The sequence below is a fragment of the Octopus bimaculoides genome, chromosome 26 (assembly GCF_046866305.1).
Source record: "Octopus bimaculoides isolate indiv1 chromosome 26, ASM4686630v1, whole genome shotgun sequence".
Lineage (NCBI taxonomy): Eukaryota > Metazoa > Mollusca > Cephalopoda > Octopoda > Octopodidae > Octopus > Octopus bimaculoides.
In genome coordinates, this window is record NC_142953.1 from 19,752,496 (window position 1) to 19,772,965 (window position 20,470).

The 20,470-nt window shown below is 40.6% G+C and overlaps 1 protein-coding gene across 4 annotated transcripts in view; it reads left to right on the forward strand.

Annotated features, from left to right (window-relative positions):
- LOC106878198 (uncharacterized) overlaps nt 1-20,470 on the forward strand; it is a 110,303-nt gene that overhangs the window by 74,445 nt on the left and 15,388 nt on the right. For all 4 annotated transcript variants that reach the window (XM_089342402.1, XM_089342401.1, XM_089342404.1 and 1 more), the window contains 3 exons: nt 2,292-2,497; nt 11,958-12,057; nt 17,816-18,060. In XM_089342402.1, the coding sequence (XP_089198528.1) occupies nt 2,292-2,497; nt 11,958-12,057; nt 17,816-18,060 (551 nt within the window). The remainder of the gene's footprint in view (nt 1-2,291; nt 2,498-11,957; nt 12,058-17,815; nt 18,061-20,470) is intronic.

The following is a 20,470-nucleotide window of genomic DNA, read 5'->3' on the forward strand; positions in this document are numbered from 1 at the left end:
ATACAAAAAATAGATAGAAAATAGATATACTAAAGGTAGTTGATAGTTTCCATTACGTAGGTAACCAAGTTAGTAGTGGAGGTTGTTGCTCCGAAAGTGTAGTTCTGAGAATAAGCATAGGATGGACAAAGTTCAGAGGGCTCCTATCTCTGTTGGTAACAAAGGGCCTCTCCCTCAGAGTGAAAGGCAAATTGTATGATGCCTGTGTGTAAACAGCTATGCTACATGACAGTGAAACAAGGGCTGTGACAGCCGAGGACATTTGTAAGCTTGAAAGAAATGAAGCCAGAATGTTTTGCTGGATGTGCAATGTCAGTGTGCATGTACAACAGAGTGTAAGCATCTTGAGAGAAAAGTTGGGTATAAGAGGCATCAGATGTGGAGTGCAAGAGGGACGACTTCATTGGTATAGTCATGTGATGCATCTGGACAAGGGGGTGGCTGTGAAAAGAAGTGCCAGTGTCTAACTGTGGAGGGAAACAGTGGAAGTGGTAGACCTAGGAAGTCATGGGATGAGGTGATGCAGCATGATCTGCAAACGTTGGGTCTTGCAGAAGTGAGGACAATTGTCTGAGAGCTCTGGCAATATACTGTGCATGAGAACACTCACCAGGCCAAGTGAAATCATGGTCGTGGCCATGCTGGTGTCCTGTAATTGGTACATGTGCACTGAAGACGTTGTTGTTGATGGTACCGTGTAATGGCACCCATGAACTGTTGTGGTCAATGCTGGTACCTTGTAGTCATGGTCATGGATGGTGCCATGCAAACTGGCAACCTGGAATCATGGAGGTTGGCAGTGCCCATATGTTATGGTCATTGCCAGTGCCATGCAAATGGCAGTTATGAATTGTATTCCTAGTCCTTGTTGGTGCCATGAAAATGGCCCCCACTCATGAATAATAGTCATCGTCATTGCACCCATCCCAAAGGTAGGTAAAAGCACTCATTACACTCCTGGAGTGGTTGGCATTAGGAAGGGCATCCAGCTGTAGAAATCATACCAGATCTGACAATTACCTAGTGCAGATCTCTAGCGCATCAGATCCAGCCAAACCGTCTGACCCATGCCAGCCTGGAGAGCAGATGTTAAATGATGATGATGAGCTCTTACATTAAGTGGTGTGTTAGCTCTTATTTCTTGCAATATTCTTGTATTGGCACACTCAGTCACAATTAGTCAATATAAATTTTTTTCCTTTACGGTATTCTATTGCACCTAGCTGTTCATAATAATTTTATACATACATACATACATACATACATACATACATACATACATATATACATACATACATACATTATACATTTTTACAAAAACGGCATTGTATAAAAAACCATTCACACCAAAAGCATATAGAAAGTTTGTTTGCATATAGAAAAGCAAATACAAACTATTATAGTTCTTAAATTTGACAGGAAAAGAGAGGCTGATTCGCTGGGGTAAAGGTAACTCACTTAGTCATGTTAACAAAGGGAAGTGGGTTCGTCTCCCACACAGATAGGAAAGACTTCTTTTTTCTGTTGAGAGCTTATATGCCCCTTTATTTTCCTTAGTCATTGCACGATGATCGTCATAAGCTTTAAGCTTATATAAAAAAAATGCCATTATATATATATATATATATATCATCATCATCATTGTTTAACGTCCGCTTTCCATGCTAGCATGGGTTGGACGATTTGACTGAGGACTGGCGAACCGGATGGCTACACCAGGCTCCAATCTGATTTGGCAGAGTTTCTACAGCTGGATGCCCTTTCTAACACCAACCACTCCGAGAGTGTAGTGGGTACTTTTACGTGCCACCGGCACGAAGGCCAGTCAGGAGGTACTAGCAACGGCCACGCTCAAAATGGTGTATTTTACGTGCCACCTGCACAGAAGCCAGTCCAGTGGCACTGGCAATGATCTCACTCGAATGTCTTTACATGTGCCACCAGCACAAGTGCCAGGAAAGCGACGCTGGGCACAGGTGCCATAACATGATGGGTTCCCTTAGGTTTCCATTCCCTAAATCCACCCACAAGATTTTAGTTGACCCAAAGCTGTTGTACAAGACACTTGCCCAGAACCATGTGGCTGGGAAGCAAATTTCCTCCTACACAGTCCCACCTAAATGTAAAAACTGTAATAAACTATGGTAGAAGAGCAGAGACAATATTTTCCAATCATCTTCTTATAATTTCCTTTGAAATCGCCCTCCTTATAAAAGTAATTGACATTTTAAGTTTATTCATTTTGGAACTTTGTTGTCACTGATGTCCAATTTTCTCCCTCTCATTTCTAGTGGCATACTGGACCGTTGAAGTTACACGTAGTCACATACATGATGATTTTACAGGTTCTTTAAATATTTGGTATGATGAGTTGGTCAATATCACGTTTGGAAGAAATTCAAGAAAGTCAAATGCATCATTCTTTCTTCCTATATCATTGATTCTGAGGCCATATTTACTTTTTAGCGCTGAAGGAAAATTTTGGTTGGATAAAACAGTGAGTAAAACCTTTATTTTGTTTGTTTCCATTTCGAAAGAAGTTTCCCTTCTTCACTCAGCTTCATCTCTTTACATGTTTCCAGGGCTTCTACAGTTATCTTTTTCCGTTTACTTGTTTCAGTCATTAGACAGCGACCATGCTGGGGCACTGACTTGAAGGATTTTAGTTGAACAAATTGACCCCTGTATTTTTGCTTTAAAGGCTGGTACTTATTCTATCAGTCTCTTTTGGTGAACCACTAAGTGCCAGGGAAGTAAAAACATCTCCACAGATTGTCCAATGGTAGTGTGGATACAATCACAGGTACACACACATGCACAAACAATCAAACATAAATACACACACACACATATATATACATACATATAAATATATATGCACACACACACACACATACATACACACACACACACATACATACACACACACACACATATATATATAAAATTCATTCTATCTGTCTGTTTGTGCACTTAGAACTCGAGTATTGTTCATCCGATTGCGCTGAAATTTTAAACATGGATACATGAGAGAGCTGGGCATTCCATAATCTAAAAAGATTTTCAAAGTTGTTAGTTTCAAAGTGAGAATCGCTATTTTGGTAATCTTTAATGTCCTGTTTGTTCCGCCATTAAAACAACCAGTTTCTCAGACAGCCGGCATATACCATTTCACTAGCAACAAGGGGAGTACAGGATGACAGTCAGCCAAAACCGTCGCTATGCTGTCTCTCTTCTTTCTTCTCTCTGTGGGGTTAATAATCGTAATCTTTAGTTACAATTTCTCATTCGAACTACATAATAGACAGAATTGTTGGATTAAGACGGTAGGGTGTTTGAGGGAGATTTGGCTGCTATTTCTACCAGGTCTTACGTCTGTATTGTTATGTGACATACTATCCTTTATATTATATATTCCTTATGCTTTCCAAAACCGAGTTACAGATTTTGACGTATGGGGTATCAAAAGATTTTGGCTACAAATTAAACTTAATTTCCATTCATATAATTTGCATTTCAAATAATCGTTTCCATAAATCAACTATCGTAAAAATTTTATACAATGATGTCACATTTTCTATATGTGTGTGTACCTTAAAAGACATCACTCATCACAACACACACCTTCACTCACTTATTTTATCTCTCTTTCTCACCCTCTTTCTCTCTCACATACACATGCTCAAGCACACACACATGCACACCCACACGTCCATTTCATATAGACATCTTTCACTTTTTTTTTCTGTTCTTTTTGCTTTCTGTTCTTTCAATTCCTGCTTTCTTCAAATAAAATTTTTACGGATACAACTGCTTACAAAATTAGGGATTAATGTATAATTTCTTTCTATGTTCATAATCTTTTGTTTACAATATTGGGGAAAATATGCCACCAAAGAATAAACGTAATCTCTCCAGAAACAAGTATAAAGCAAGGAGGATTGTAGGAGAGTCTGAAGAGAGAAGCTAGATGAGATTTTCTCAACATCAGCAAATGCATGTTGCAGCACTTAATGCCGGATCATTAAATCAATGTTTTAATGATTAGACAGAGTTCCAAGAGAATAGCTCTCAGAAACAGACTACGTACAAATTCGTTCTTCACAACTTCTGAAGCTGTTTTTAGATATGATCCATCCCATTCTTATAAAAATAATAACACTGTCCAAATCGGTGTGCTAAACACAAATTAATTTTTCTGTAGCACTTTAAAATTTTCAAAAGAAACAAATGGTATGTGCTGCTCAGGCGGTCAAGTAACATTGTCAGCACTACCAGCTCCTTCTCAACCTCTTATGGATCTTCTACAAGGCATTTCTATCCAGTCAAAGGATTTTCTGAACAATATCAGACAATACAACACTGCAAATGACATCGTTTGTTGCATCTAAGAAGATAGATGAACATGAATATATGACAACGTCAAAGTTCAAGGGCAAGTCTATCACCCCATTGGTTCCCTGTTACCTGCAAATGAACAACCACAGTTCCTCCAAATTTACTTTATGAGTGATGTTGGACAACGAACCCGAAGGAGGTGACAACATTTCAGATGATGGGACGTCTTCGACACAGCGCCGACTGCTACAAAAGAGAGTATATCTAATGACAGTTTCACGGTACGTTCCAAAATTACATAGCCCCCACAGGTTAGGACCTGAAATACTCCAAATGGACGCATAGCATGTTGCTTAGTTGAATTAGCCCATCATTTACTCCACAAGTATTTTGTTGCCAATCCTGTATCTTTCCCATATCACCTGTTTCACCATAACTGTAGTATATTATATATTATATACAAACTTTGGCATTTTAATCCCAAGCAACGCCAGGTGTCTCTGCTAGTATACATACATATATATATATATATATACGTGTGTATATATATATATATATATATATACACACACATATATATATATATACATATATACGTGTATAGATATATATATATATATATATATATATATATATATATATATATATATATATATACACACACACACACACACATATATATATATATATATATATATATATATATATATATATATATTAGATAATAAGATGAATGGTTTATACCTGGTAGCTTACTGGTAAAGCATGGCCTCTTTAATAGTGTTCGTTATGTGTATGGCAAATGAGAGACGGAAGATGGAAAATATGAATGTTCTAATTAATCACTATCGATCTCTCACGAGTGGGATACTTAACTGGTTCAGGAGCATCCAACAGTGCAGATGTGTCTCTTTGGGTGATAAATAGACATAACATGTTAAAATAATAGTTCTGCCATGTATAACATAACTTGGGCCATAGTAAGGCACTGTCTTACCAGGAATATTGCATCAGTGGTGCTTTTTCCCTGGCACAAACCCAAACTGCATCTAGTCTAAACTAACTCTCTCCCTAATTAGTTGGGCTATGACCCTCTCTGTGACTTTCATTACCTGATCCAACAACTTGATACCTCTGTAATTATTTGTATTTAAAGTGTCACCTTTACCATTGTAGCAGTTGACTATGGTGCTGCTACACCAGTCATTGGGTATGACTCCTTCGTGTATCACCTGGTTAACAATACGGGCGACTAAGTTATAGCCAATACTGCCAGATATTTTGAGCATCTCTGCACTGATTCCTGATGGACCGGGGGCTTTCCCTGACTTCACACTCTTAATTGCTTTATCTACCATGGTACTGCCAACTTGGATAGCTGGTCCCTCTGTTGGGTTGACTCTCTTTCTCCTATTCGTTCTCTTTATTGAGCAGCCTTTCATAGTGGCGTCTCCAAACCTCTCGCTTTGCAGCCACGTTTAGTGTATGTGAGCCATCATGCAGATACATTTCTCTCCTATGACATCACGATTCTCTCTCACACACTGTTTTGCAACACAAAATACCTCAAGTCTTTGGTCCTCACAGCGCAGAACATTGGCAAGTTTTTTCTTATCTGCTCCCCCTCTGGCTAAATAAACCTGTCTCCTAACTTCCCTTCTGGCAGTCTGATTCAATTCCCTGCTACCACTGTTCTTCCAGTCCTTCCAAGCCTGTTTCTTTTGTCTAATAGCCCTGTCTACAACATTGTTCCACCACCACGTTATTTTGGGTCAAGAGGAGACTTTGCACTATCCACAGATCTGGTCAGTGGCCCTCAGCAGATTGTCCCATAGAAACCTCCAGTTGCCTTCTATATCTTGTGAAGCTATATCCCCCTCTTTTTCGTCAAACGCTTCGAGTAATAAGTCTCTAAATCTGTTTCCATTCACAGGATCTTTAAGCTTCCAGACCCTTCTCCTCCATGCTGGTCGTCTTCTGGGCAACCACTTAGCCCTGATCCAGAAGTCACTAACTACTAGTCTATGTTGTGGTGTACATTCTTCGCCTGGGAAGGTTTTGGCATTTATAAGCAGCCATCTTTCCCTTTTCCTGGCGAGGATGTAGTCAATTTGACTAGTGTGTCTGCCAGAACGGTAGGTGACTAGGTGACTGGCAGGTTTCCTGAAGTTAGTATTTCAAACCATAAGGTCATTGAAGTTACCAGCCACAAAGAGAAGGTCCCTGTCATTTGTCAATGAGGTAGTCTGCAAGCGGGTGTCATAAAATCGGTCTTTCTGTCCATCCGGTAGCCCCGGCTGAGGGGCATAGGCCAAGATAATGGTTGCTAACCCATGATGAAGGACTAATCTAATCTTAAGTATTCTATTGCATACTCTGACTACCTCGATTACCTTATCCACCCATTTCTCCGCAAGAAGTATACCCACGCCCCCGACTGTCTGTGTCCCCTGCCCAGAAAATCTTGTACCTGTGTTCTTTGCCTGTGAGGAACCTAGTGGAACCTCCTCTCCACCTTACTTCTTGGAGTCAGTAGATATCGACACATCTCCGTTCGAGCATCTCAACAATCTCACCAGACCTACCTTTCAGTGTATCGATGTTGAGAGTGCCAACCCTGAGGGTGTGGGAGGTGTGGGCCCGTGCGACCCTGGGGCGGGGAACAGCAGCATCATATGCGTAAAAAGAGAGCTCGCATTTTGCAAAATTCATAAACAAGCAGTAGCCTTCATTTCAACCTGCATACTATCATATTTTTGCTCTATATGATCACTACCTTACATAGGAGGAGATAAACCCTAAGTAGGGGTGAGGGTGGCGTGAAGCCTTTAGAAATATTCATGGGAGACAACCCAGGGATCGGAGAGGAGAGGAATTTCCGGTACAGGTGGAGGGGGCAGGAGGGCAGGTGACTATGAGCATAGTGATGCAAAGCTATTAAGATCGAGTGGGGGAATTGGGGTACATGCGTTAGATCATAGTCCTGGCGAAGCGAGAGGTAATCGAAAGAGGGAGAAGGAAAGAGAGAGAGTGAGATCGAGAGAGAGACAGAGTAAGGCAGAGAGGGTTAGGGTTAGTGGCCAGAACACGAGGGAGAGAGAGGGAGAGAGAGAGAGAGAGAGAGAGAGAGAGAGAGAGAGAGAGAGAGACAGACAGAGTAAGGCAGAGCGGGTTAAGGTTAGTGGCCAGAACACGAAGGAGAGAGAGAGAGAGAGATAGATTCTTTTGGGATTTGTGTAGCATAGTTTAACGAGACAGCAAATGTTGATGATAGTAATATAGAATTGAAAAATCTAAGAGTTTTCTTTCAGCTAATCTAAGACAGAATTATAGAAATAAGTGACTGTGTGATAAACTTGAATAACTTGAGTAACTGAGTGAATTTGATGACATGGTAATGAACAACTGAAATGAATTTGATGACATGGTAATGGACAACTGAAATGAATTTGACGACATGGTAATGGACAACTGAAATGAATTTGAAGACATGGTAATGGACAACTGAAATGAATTTGACGACATGGTAATGGACAACTGAAATGAATTTGACGACATGGTAATGGACAACTGAAATGAATTTGACGACATGGTAATGGACAACTGAAATGAATTTGACAACATGGTAATGGACAACTGAAATGAATTTGACGACATGGTAATGGACAACTGAAATGAATTTGACGACATGGTAATGGACAACTGAAATGAATTTGACGACATGGTAATGGACAACTGAAATGAATTTGACGACATGGTAATGGACAACTGAAATGAATTTGACGACATGGTAATGGACAACTGAAATGAATTTGACGACATGGTAGTGAAATAGACAGAATAGCAAAAGCACTAAATAAGGTGTTGTGAATCAAAAATTATATTTTCCTTTTCTGTTATTACTGGATTTGTATTTTTCTCAACCTTCAACAAAGTAACAGTCATGTATACAACTTGAACTCACACACATATCAGTACATAAACATACGTTCACATGTACACACACATGTACACACACACACACACACACACACGTCTACACACTTACCTAATTACTCACATACATCCATAAGTACATACGTGTATACTTATATACATACATACATGCGTATAGGCATGCACACGCATGTACACAGATGCATACGCACACACATGTACACACACATACATACATACATACATGCATACATACATACATACATATATATCATGAACTAACTGTTACTTTCTCAGATGCAGCACGGAATTTTTTCAGTGAACAGGTCGTAGTCTCAAACTGACGAAAATATTTTGACAAATTAAATTTAAATGTTGAAGTGAATCAAACGGTTTTTGTGTGTTATTTTAAATGGCTTATAAACACCTTCCACGCTGCAACTGTTTTCGTTCCAGCACACGATCTCAGATCAGGTCACCTGCTATGCAAGTACATCTCCAAAATTATGTTTATTTTTTACTAAACCTTTATTTAGCAGTTGTTATTATTAATAACATCAGGTCTTGCTCTCCCCTAAGTACAACGTATAACATTCAAGGCCCTTTATTCTTTTATTTCTATCGTGTGTAATATAAAAAGCCTTTATTTTTGTTTTTAGCCTTATTTTTATTTATTTTAATTTTCATTAATAACCTTTTTTATAATTTTTATATATTTTTATCTTTTTATATATTTATATATCTCACTGTATATTTTATATTTTTATATGCCTTATATTTTTTAAAATTTTAACTTTTTAAATATTTATATCTAAAATACACTTACTCTCTCTTTTACTCTTTTACTTGTTTCAATCATTTGACTGCGGCCATGCTGGAGCACTGCCTTTAGTCGAGCAAATCGAACCTAGGACTTATTCTTTGTAAGCCTAGTACTTATTCTATCGGTCTCTTTTGCCGAACCGCTAAGTTACGGGGACCTAAACACACCAGCATTGGTTGTCAAGCAATGTTGGGGGGACAAACACAGACATACAAACATACACACACACACACACACACACACACATATATATATATATATATACGACGGGCTTCTTTCAGTTTCCATCTACCAAATCTACTCACAGGGCTTTGGTCGGCCCGAGGCTATAGTAGAAAACACTTGCCCAAGGTGCCACGCAATGGGACTGAACCAGGAACCATGTGGTTGGTAAGCAAGCTACTTACCACACAGCCACTCATGTTTTATTGTTATCCTCCTGTAATTGATGTGTATCATCATCATCATCATCGTTTAACGTCCGCTTTCCATGCTAGCATGGGTTGGACGATTTGACTGAGGACTGGTGAAACCGGATGGCAACACCAGGCTCCAGTCTGATTTGGCAGAGTTTCTACAGCTGGATGCCCTTCCTAACGCCAACCACTCAGAGAGTGTAGTGGGTGCTTTTACGTGTCACCCGCACGAAAACGGCCACGCTCGAAATGGTGTCTTTTATGTGCCACCCGCACAAGCCAGTCCAGGGGCACTGGCAACGATCTCGCTCGAAAATCCTACAGGAGCCAGTCAGGCGGTACTGGCAACGGCCACGCTCAAAATGGTGCATCTCATGTGCCACCCGCACAAGAACCAGTCCAGGGGCACTGGCAACGATCTTACTTGGCTTGCCGGGTCTTCTCACGCACAGCCCATTTCCAAAGGTCTCGGTCCGTAGTCATCGCCTCGGTGAGGCCCAATGTACGAAGGTCTTGCCTCACCACCTCAGCCCAGGTCTTCCTGGGCCTACCTCTTCCACGGGTTCCCTCAACTGTTAGGGTGTGGCACTTTTTCACGCAGCTATCCTCCTCCATTCTCACCACATGTCCATACCAGCGCAATCGTCTCTCTTGCACGCCACAACTGATGCTTCTAATGTTCAGCTTTTCTCTCAAGATACTTACACTCTGACGGGTATTCACATTGACATTACACATCCAACGGAGCATACTGGCTTCATTCCTTGCGAGCTTACGTATGTCCTCAGCAGTTACAGCCCATGTTTCACTGCCATGTAGCATGGTTGTTCGTACGCATGCGTCATACAGTCTGCCTTTTACTCTGAGTGAGAGTCCCTTTGTCGCCAGCAGGGGTAAGAGCTCTCTAAACTTTGCCCAGGCTATTCTTATTCTAGCAGCTACACTTTCAGCGCACCCACCCCCACTACTAACTTGGTCGCCCAGATAGCGGAAGCTATCGACTACCTCTAGTTTTTCACCCTGGAATGAGATAGAAGTTGTTTCCTGTTTGTTTGCAGTCTTTATTGCACCTGAACATCTGCCACAAACAAAAACTAACTTGCTAGTTAACCTGCCTTTGATGTTGCTGCACCTCTTATGTGTCCATAGCTTGCACCGGGTACATCTTATAGAGTTACTACCTACTCCTTTTCTACATACTGAGCAGGGCCATCTACCTGAAGGGGTTTGTGTTTTATCTACCTTCCTACTTATTAGGATTTTGGTTTTAGCTAGGTTGACTCTAAGGCCCTTCAATTCTAGACCTTGCTTCCACACCTGAAACTTCTCCTCTAGTTCTGATAGTGACTCCGCAATTAGGGCAAGGTCATCAGCATAGAGGAGCTCCCAGGGGCAACCTGTCTTGAACTCCTCTGTGATTGCCTGGAGGACTATGGTAAATAATAGGGGGCTGAGGACGGAACCTTGGTGGACCCCTACCTCTACCCGGAATTCATTGCTGTACTCATTTCCAACCCTCACCTTACTGGCCGCATCTCTGTACATGGCTCGCACAGCTCTCACTAGCCATTCTTCTATCCCAAGTTTCCTCATTGACCACCAGATAAGGGATCGGGGGACCCTGTCAAAAGCTTTCTCCATGTCAACGAAAGCCAGGTACAGAGGTTTATCCTTGGCTAGGTATTTCTCTTGCAACTGTCTCACTAGAAATAAGGCATCAGTAGTGCTTCAAGTTCAAATAATTTTTAAATTTTATTTTATTGGTATCTTTTTTAATAAGTTTTATATATTTTCATTTTTACCCTAATATTATTTACGTACTCTACATTTCTTTAGATTTGAATTTTCTTATTTCTCTTACCATCCTGGTAATCAACTACTTAACAGAAATTGCCATCAAATCCGTCCCTCACCCTCCCTAAAGTCCAGACCTTGCTCTCTCTGACTTTTGCTTGTCCCCCAAGCTGAATGAGAACTTCAGGGACAGTGATTTTGAAGACATTGAGAAGATAAAGGAGGCTGTGACAAGGGTCCTGGATATCTTCTCTTTAAAGCACTTCCATGGGGCCTTCATTAATTAGCTGGAACACTACAAGAAGCGCATTGAAGTCCAAGGACCCTGCTTTGAAGGAGATTAGAGTTTTGTACTTCTTTAAAATTAAGAAATGTCTCTCCTGAAAAAGTCTCAAAAGTTCTGCAATGCACCTTGTATTTGAACAGCTGAGCTCCTCTAAACATGGTGTTGTATGACTATTTATAAAGCTATCAATATTTGAAAGAACATTTCAGTTGAAGTAGAGATAAAATTGCTGAGTGGAAGAATAAGTTAGGTATTTCTCATCTGTATAATTACTGGATCCAGAACAAAGTGACCCCTGTTCAAAACCCATGTGTTTCCTGGAGACATAATTATCTCTCTTTCCCTTTTTTTCTTTTACTTTTAGGTAAAAATGAAGGATACGCAAGCTTCCCTAATATATTCCTGTATGTTTTTTAACCATCTAGTCTATACGCCTCCTTTGCATGGATGTTACTTGACAGATGGTAAGTTGATAAATGTAATTTCTTATCTCATTTCTGTGTAGCATGGATCAGAAGAAACCATTGAGGCAGATTTACTATGGCTGGAAGCATTTAATCTCATACACATACACACAAGCACACACCCACACACAAACTCATACACACTCAGACACACACGCTAACTCATACACGCACATACACACACATTCATACACAAACACACACTCATATATTCATATACACACATATATATATGTGTATGCCTATGACAGGTTGCTTCCAGTTGCAGTCTATCAAATCCACTCACAAAGCTTGGCTCAGCCAGGGGCTATACTAAAAGACACTTACCCAAAGTGCCATGCAGTTAACCTTCCTCAAATTTGAACTTGGAATGCTTATGTTCAAAACTCACAGCCAGTGGTGAATAAATAATACTCTCTCAGAGTAAAAGGCAGACTGTATGACGCATGTGTACGAACAGCCATGCTTCATGGCAGTGAAACATGGGGCTGTGACTGCTGAGGATATGCGTAAGCTCGCAAGGAATGAAGCCAGTATGCTCCGATGGAAGTGTAATGTCAGTGTGCATACTAGACAGAGTGTTAATACTTTGAGAGAAAAGTTGAACTTATGAAGCATCAGTTGTGGTGTGCAAGAAAGACGATTGCGCTGGTATGGTCATGTAGCGAGAATGGATGAGGATAGCTGTGTGAAAAAGTGCCACACCCTAGCAGTGGAGGGAACCTGTGGAAGAGGTAGGCCCAGGAAGACCTGGGATGAGGTGGTGAGGCACAACCTTCGAACAGTGGGCCTCACTGAGGCGATGACTTCTGACCGAGACCTTTGGAAATATGCTGTGCGTGAGAAGACCTGGCAAGCCAAGTGAGACCAAAATCGAAGGCCTCAGGCAGCCCACTTATACGTACCACCCTTCATTGGACACTAAACTCCGCTTGCGAAGACCTGTTGAGGCAAGTGAAATCGAAATCAAATTAAATTCAACGACTGGCACCCATGCTAACGTCGTCTCCTTCATTGGAAACGTAACTCAGCTTGCGAAGACCTATTGGGGCAAGCGAAAGCGAAACCGTCAATGACACCTGTGCCCAGCATCGCCTTCCTGGCACTTGTGCCCAGCATCGCCTTCCTGGCACTTGTGCCCAGCATCGCCTTCCTGGCACTTGTGCCCAGCATCGCCTTCCTGGCACTTGTGCCCAGCATCGCCTTCCTGGCACTTGTGCCAGATGGCACGTGTAAAGACATTCGAGCAAGATCGTTGCCACTGCCACCGAACTGGCTCCTGTACAGGTGGCACGTAAAATACACTATTTTGAGCGTGGCCGTTGCCAGTACCGCCTGACTGGCCTTCGTGCAGGTGGCATGTAAAAGCACCCACTACACTCTCAGAGTGGTTGGCGTTAGGAAGGGTATCCAGCTGTAGAAACTCTGCCAAATCAGATTGGAGCCTGGTGTAGCCATCTGGTTTCACCAGTCCTCAGTCAAATCGTCCAACCCATGCTAGCATGGAAAGCGGACGTTAAACGACGACGACGATGATGATGATGATGATGATGATGATGATGATGATGTTTGGTAATATTGACCAGAGCTATTTTGGCTTGATTCCTAAACTCTGTTATAATGTCTACCAATATTTTCCCAGCCAATCATCTTTGACATTAGTTTGTTAAAGGCAGAGACAGATGAAAAGAAATGCTTAAGGTTTGCTCCTTTAAAGGCATCATGAAACATTCTAAAATGCTTTAGTGGGTTCATAAACTCCCTGGAATTCAGCTCTCTCCAGAGACGTTTCTTCAGATTCTCAATGAAAATTATCTTATTAAAGATAATTTTCATCCCTCAGTTTTCTCTCCAAGAGATTATTCTTATTCTACCTGGCAACCATGTTTTAATTTCCACGAGATATTCCTGCAGTCATCTTTTGACAATTTCATTATTTCTTGATTCGCATACAGAACTTACATATAACAAATTTTACATCATATTGGGTCATCCCATATATAATGCATTTTTTAATACTTTTTATTTTTCGCAATTAAAATAAACAAAGTTCCTTTTTAACCTACAAAATTCTCTTCTTCATTTTCTATATTGCTCTTCCATCCAAGTGGTAGACTTGCAAGGCCCCTCTTCCAAATCTCACTTGTCTGTGATGAAAAATACTCTTCCAGTACTGTTCTGACATCGTCTACAGAATTCATATTCTTTCCATCAAATGATTTTGAAGACTTCAGAATAAATGATAATCAGATGGGGCAATGTCCAGCAAATAGGGTGGGTGGAACACCGTTTTCCATTCAAACTTCTCCAGCCTTTGGAATGTTATGCTCGCTGTATGTGGCTGAGCATTATCTTTATGGAAGAACACCTTTCATCTTGGAAGCAAAGATGGTCGTTTTCCTTCCAGCACTGGCTTAGGCTGTTCAAGCTGCTCACAGTACGTCTCTTTTGTTTTCATTTGGTTTGGGTTTAAAAGTTCAAAGTGGACTAAACTTTTCATATCCCACCAAACAGATGAAGACCTTCTTTAGCCTGAGGTGCCGGTGTTTCGCCCTCCCTACCCACTTTCTTTTGTACTTGACACATTCATGAAGAACCCATTTCCTGTCACCCATCACTATTCTGTCCAAACATGGTTCATTTGTGCGACATGAGAGCAAAGAAGGGCACACATTCATTCTCTGCATGCGATTAGACTCTGAAAGTTTGTGAGGAACCCATTGACTCAATTTGCTGACTTTTCTGACAGCACACAGGTGTCGATAAATGGTTGAATGACCAAATCCAAGCTTATCTGGTAGTTCCTCAACAGTTACAGATTCCTTGAGATAGTTCCTCAACAGATTTTGTTCCACCAGAACTTGCAGGATATCCTCATCGAACTCTATAGATCTTCCAGGATGAAGCTCGTCTTCTAGGCTGTAGTTTCCGGCTTGGAATTTCTGGAAGCACTGTTGACACTGGCTTATGCTTATTGTCCGGGCACTCCGTCGCTTACGACGTTGAGGGTTCCAGTTGATCCGATCAACGGAACAGCCTGCTCGTGAAATTAACGTGCAAGTGGCTGAGCAATCCACAGACATGTGTTCCCTTAACGTAATTCTCGGGGATATTCAGTGTGACACAGTGTGACACAGTGTGACAAGGCTGACCCTTTGAATTACAGGCACAACAGAAACAGGAAGTGAGAGTGAGAGAAAGTTGTGGTGAAAGAGTACAGCAGGGTTCGCCACCATCCCCTGCTGGAGCCTCGTGGAGCTTAAGGTGTTTTCGCTAAATAAACACTCACAACGCCCGGTCTGGGAATCGAAACTGTGATTCTATGACCGCGAGTTCGCTGCCCTAACCACTGGGCCATTGCGCCTCCACCTGATCCCCATATACTGCCTTAATATTCCTCACACTTTCCATTGTCTTGTTGCCTTTATTAAACTCATAAAGCAATATATGCCAAATATACTTCTTTGTTACTTCCATTATAACTTTGGAAAATAACAGTTAAAATTAAACTGCAGTCTTCATAACTTGCACTGAGAGTAAGCATCAGGTAAAATTACTACAAGTTGATGCAGGTAGATTATCCTGCCCACCTCCAACTTTTAGTTCATGCAATTGAAAAAAACACTTTATTTATGAGCCAACTCAATACTTCGACACTTTGATAAGTTTTGGCCAGAATTGGCCCAAGCCATGACTAACTTAATAGCAACATCTAGAAAAGACATTCAATGATGTCTCATATTACAGTCATTTTTTGGACACCATAGGCCATTCGAGTAAAGAGATGCTGTTTGTAGAAATATATCTTGGTGTAGGTGGTTTATTTGGAATTTGTTGGGGATTTTCATCCAGGAATCATTTGGAACTTATGAGATCTTTTTCTTCTCTAATCTGTCTTAGCATGTTGTTAAAGAGAGCAGGGCCAGTTGAGGTGACTTAGTTCTGTCTTAGTGTTGTGATGGGACAGAAGCATGATTTTTGTAGAAGACAGATGGCATGGGGACCAAGTAAAGGGTGAATTTTAAATCTGATGCCAACATTATTTGGGCAATGCTGTTGGGATATTTTCCACACCATACAAATGATACAGCTCTCATGGTGGCATTGGAGGGAATAAAGTTTGGGCTTAAGACAATCCAAATAATCAACACCTTATATATACTGAAAATGTTTTAATGTCATTAAGAAACGTTGTTAATGATAATTCTTTCTTTAATTAATTATTCAACCCATTAAACATAACATAATTACAAATATTACAACTTCCATTCATTTCTTTCTTAACCATTTTGATATCAACCTGCCAGATATCCCCTGGATCTAACACACAAATTTGTTGCTTTTAACTCTTTTCTTATTGTAATTCTGTTAAGGATATATTGACTTTGTCTCAATTGATTTTAAAAATAATGAAGAAATTAATGAAAAAATATTCTCATTATAAAACTGGTGTCTTGAACAAATTAATATAAAATTTTGATGGAAGATTATAGTTTGGATCATTTTAAAACAGTAAGATAATGCGAGTCACCTGACAAGGATGTAAAAACTTGGACAGCCAAAGAATGGTTGGCCCTAAACAACCTGGATGTTGGAAATCAGTCCTGATAGACAAGCTTAAGAGGGATTTGTTTCCATACAATGGTAGTGTCAGTTCTTTTAAATGGAGCAACAGCCTGGACACTTGCCAAAACACTGGAATCCAGGCAAGATGGAACTTACACCTAAATGTTAAGAGCAGTCTTAAACATATCTTGGAGGGCTCATCTGACCAAGAAACAGCTGAATGGAGATCTGCTGCTTGCTTCCAATATTATAAAGGAAAGACACACTTTGAAGGACATTGCTGGAGAGCTATAGAAGAGGTGGCAAGTGACCTACTGCTATGGACATGAAAGCATGGCTGTACTCAAGCTGGTCATCCAAACACAACCTATGTAAATCGACTCATCAGAGACACTGGATGCCTCCCTGAAGACCTCTCTCAACTAATGCAGGACTGAGGGGGATGGCAAGTACAGGTTAAAAGTCTCCGAGCAATCTCGACCAGTTTATGAAGATGAAAGCAGTAAGTTTGTGTCGTAGAACCAGACATGGTCTCAGGTGAGTTGGTCTGAAAAGGGTTGAAGTTACCTTAATGAAAACCTTTCATCGAAATTCCATGTTAATTTATATTCCAAACACCAGATTAATAAGAGCTAAATTATTTACTAAGTTCTTCATTATTCTCAAAATTAATTGAAACAAATCAGATTTCAACAGAAATATGGTAACAAAAGGAATAGCTAGATGCAGGTGTGGCTGTATGACAAGAAGCTTTCAAACCCAGTGAGTGGCACCTTGGGCCAGTGTCTTGTGAGTGGATCTGCCTGATGGAAACTGAATGAAGATTGTCATATGTGTTTGTCTTCCATCACTGCTTGCAATCTGGTGTTGGTGTGTTTACATCCCTGTAACTTAAAAGACACTTTAAAAAACAAAATAAGTACTGGGGTTAACTCATTCAACTAAAAATTCTTCAAGGTGGTGCCCCAGCATGGCCACAGTCTAGTGATTGAGACAAGATAAAAGATCAAAGGTTAATGTTAACAAAACCAGTCATTTACTGTTGAGAAATAACTCAAATCTCAAAATGTCATGTAATTCACCATTTTTACCTTTTGATTGCTGGACATATTTTTGTCAATGAATTACAGCCACTACATCACGTTTGTTATTGTTATTTTTTCCTTCAATTATTTTCGTCTTTCTTCTTTAGATTCTACATGGAAAATAGAACTAACCTATCGATTCAAACTAATACAACATGTAGTCTCTATATCTGCATTGCTTGGAGTGACTGGCAGTGAAAAAGACACTTCACAAACTGTAGAATTCGGAAAGTTAGCTTACCGCCCAACAGTGTCTAATTTTATCAATATTCCAAATGTTCCAATATTCATAAGCATCAGTGAGGTGGAAATAAATAAAAGAATTATTAATCAACCCTTTAATATATCCAAGGTAAGTATTTTCACCTTCTTGAATTCTGTGTTCACTTTTATTTCTTTCTTTCTCATTGTTGTTCTTGTTTTTGCTGTAGTACAAAAGCATGTATATAAATAATATGTAACATTCAGTTCTATCCGCAAGCTGCGTCAATGTTTCATTATTGCTTATATATATATATATATATATGTATATAGTAGATAAGTTCAGCAAAAATTTAGATTCAGGTGAATATGGTTCTTAAGTTGAGGCATCAGAATTTAGTATGGTATTATCCATACAATTCCAAAGTAAAGTGATTAAAATCAAAATAAGCAACAAGGAATTCCAGAGGTAATGCAGTATGATCGTTTCATGCAACTCCATTTAATTGAACAATGCAAGCATTACATCAATTTAAAAATGCAGAGCAATCCTTAGCTGCACAAAGACATAGAATTTAATTAAATTAGAACAGATGGACACATTAGTATAATTATACATAAAATCTCCAAGAAGTTAAGGAGACAGACAGAGAACATCTTGCTTTAGCTGCGCCATGGAAGCTAATAAATAAAATCGTTAGTGAAGAGGAGGCAAAAAGGCACTCCATGAGGCCTTTGAGATCAACAAAGTGGGCACTCTTACCGACCTACTGTGGGAAACGTGCCACAAAAGTTAGGATAGGGAGAGTGCCTCCAGAGATAGATGAAGCATGGCTGGTGGCAGCCATCATCTACAACTGCGAGGAGGAAATGGATGTAATAAAGGCAGAGAAGTCGAAGGAGATCAACTGGTGAGGTTATGGCCTGGAAGTTTTGATCCACATTAGTTGGCACTCCGTCAGTTACGACGACGAGGGTTCCAGTTGATCCGATCAATGGAACAGCCTGCTCGTGAAATTAACGTGCAAGTGGCTGAGCACTCCACAGACATGTGTACCCTTAACGTAGTTCTCGGGGATATTCAGCATGACACAGTGTGACAAGGCTGACCCTTTGAATTACAGGCACAACAGAAACAGGAAGTAAGAGTGAGAGAAAGTTGCGGTGAAAGAGTACAGCAGGGTTCACCACCATCCCCTGCCAGAGCCTCGTGGAGCTTTAGGTGTTTTCGCTCAATAAACACTCACAACGCCCGGTCTGGGAATCGAAACCGCGATCCTATGACCGCGAGTCCGCTGCCCTAACCACTGGACCATTGCGCCTCCACTTTGATCCACATAACCTTGCCAGATCTACATAAGATAGCGGAAGAGTTGGTGCTCCCCGATGAGACCCTACTGAAAGTCGTGGTAGAGGGGAGACCACCAATATGCTACAATTGCAGAGATAGGGGACACATGTAAGCAACGTGTCCCCAGAAACAAGGGCAGATGGAGGTAGTAGAAGCAGTGGTGGTGGAAGCAGAGAAGGAAAAGGATGAGGAAGCTGCAGTAGATAGGAAAAGAACGAGAGTGGAGTCGCCACCAAATCGTCCAAAAAAAAATAGAAAAGCGGAGACAAAGAAACAAATTACAATGGAAAAAGAAAGTAAGGAGATTCAAACCCAGAAACCAGAGCCAACAACAAGCAGGAGGGAAAAAAAAACGAAGAGCAAAGAGCGAAAGAGAAGAAGATTGATGAGTAAGGAGGAGAGAGGAATGTGTAGCACAAACAGAGCAGATTGAGAGACTGGTACAACAGTGTAGGGGATGCGCTATGGCAGCAAAGGCGCCCCCAGTGCAGATTCAGCCATGGCCAAAAACGGATTCGGCATAGTCTAGACCAGGGGTTTTCAAACTTTTTGACTTGCGGACCCCTTTATATTTCAGGCTTTACCTTAAGGACCCCCTTATAAACGCTTATGAAATTTATACATAAATATTTGCTTAAAATAACATATATTTTTACATTTATTTATTTAACAGAATTTAACAAATAGGTTTATTGTCAATTAAAAGATTTCGATTAAAAAGCATATATAAAATCAAATTGCCCATAAAAAGTATTTGCTGTCCACAGACCCCCTGTCTTGTCCTTGCGGACCCCTGTGGTCCGCGGACCACAGTTTGAAAACTCCTGGTCTAGACTACATGTGGATTTCAAACCACATCCTACATTGTAGAGATCTATTCAGTCAGTTCATTGTTGACATGTATGCAAACATTGGAAGTGAACGGTTACTCTACTTGAGACTGAACCAAAAGAAACTAAGAGTGGCATCATATGCACACCTGCAAGATGCAATGCTGAATGATCATGATGTCAACAACACGGGCCAGCTGATCATCCTTCCATCATCATTCACAGGAAGCCCAAGATACATGCATGAGCGCACACAAGATGCGCACACATGACATATGTTAGACACTATGGCAGACCAGACCTCTTCATAACCTTCACTCAAAATGAACTCTTCCCAAACCAACAGCCTAAAGATAGACATGACATAATTGCAAGGGTCT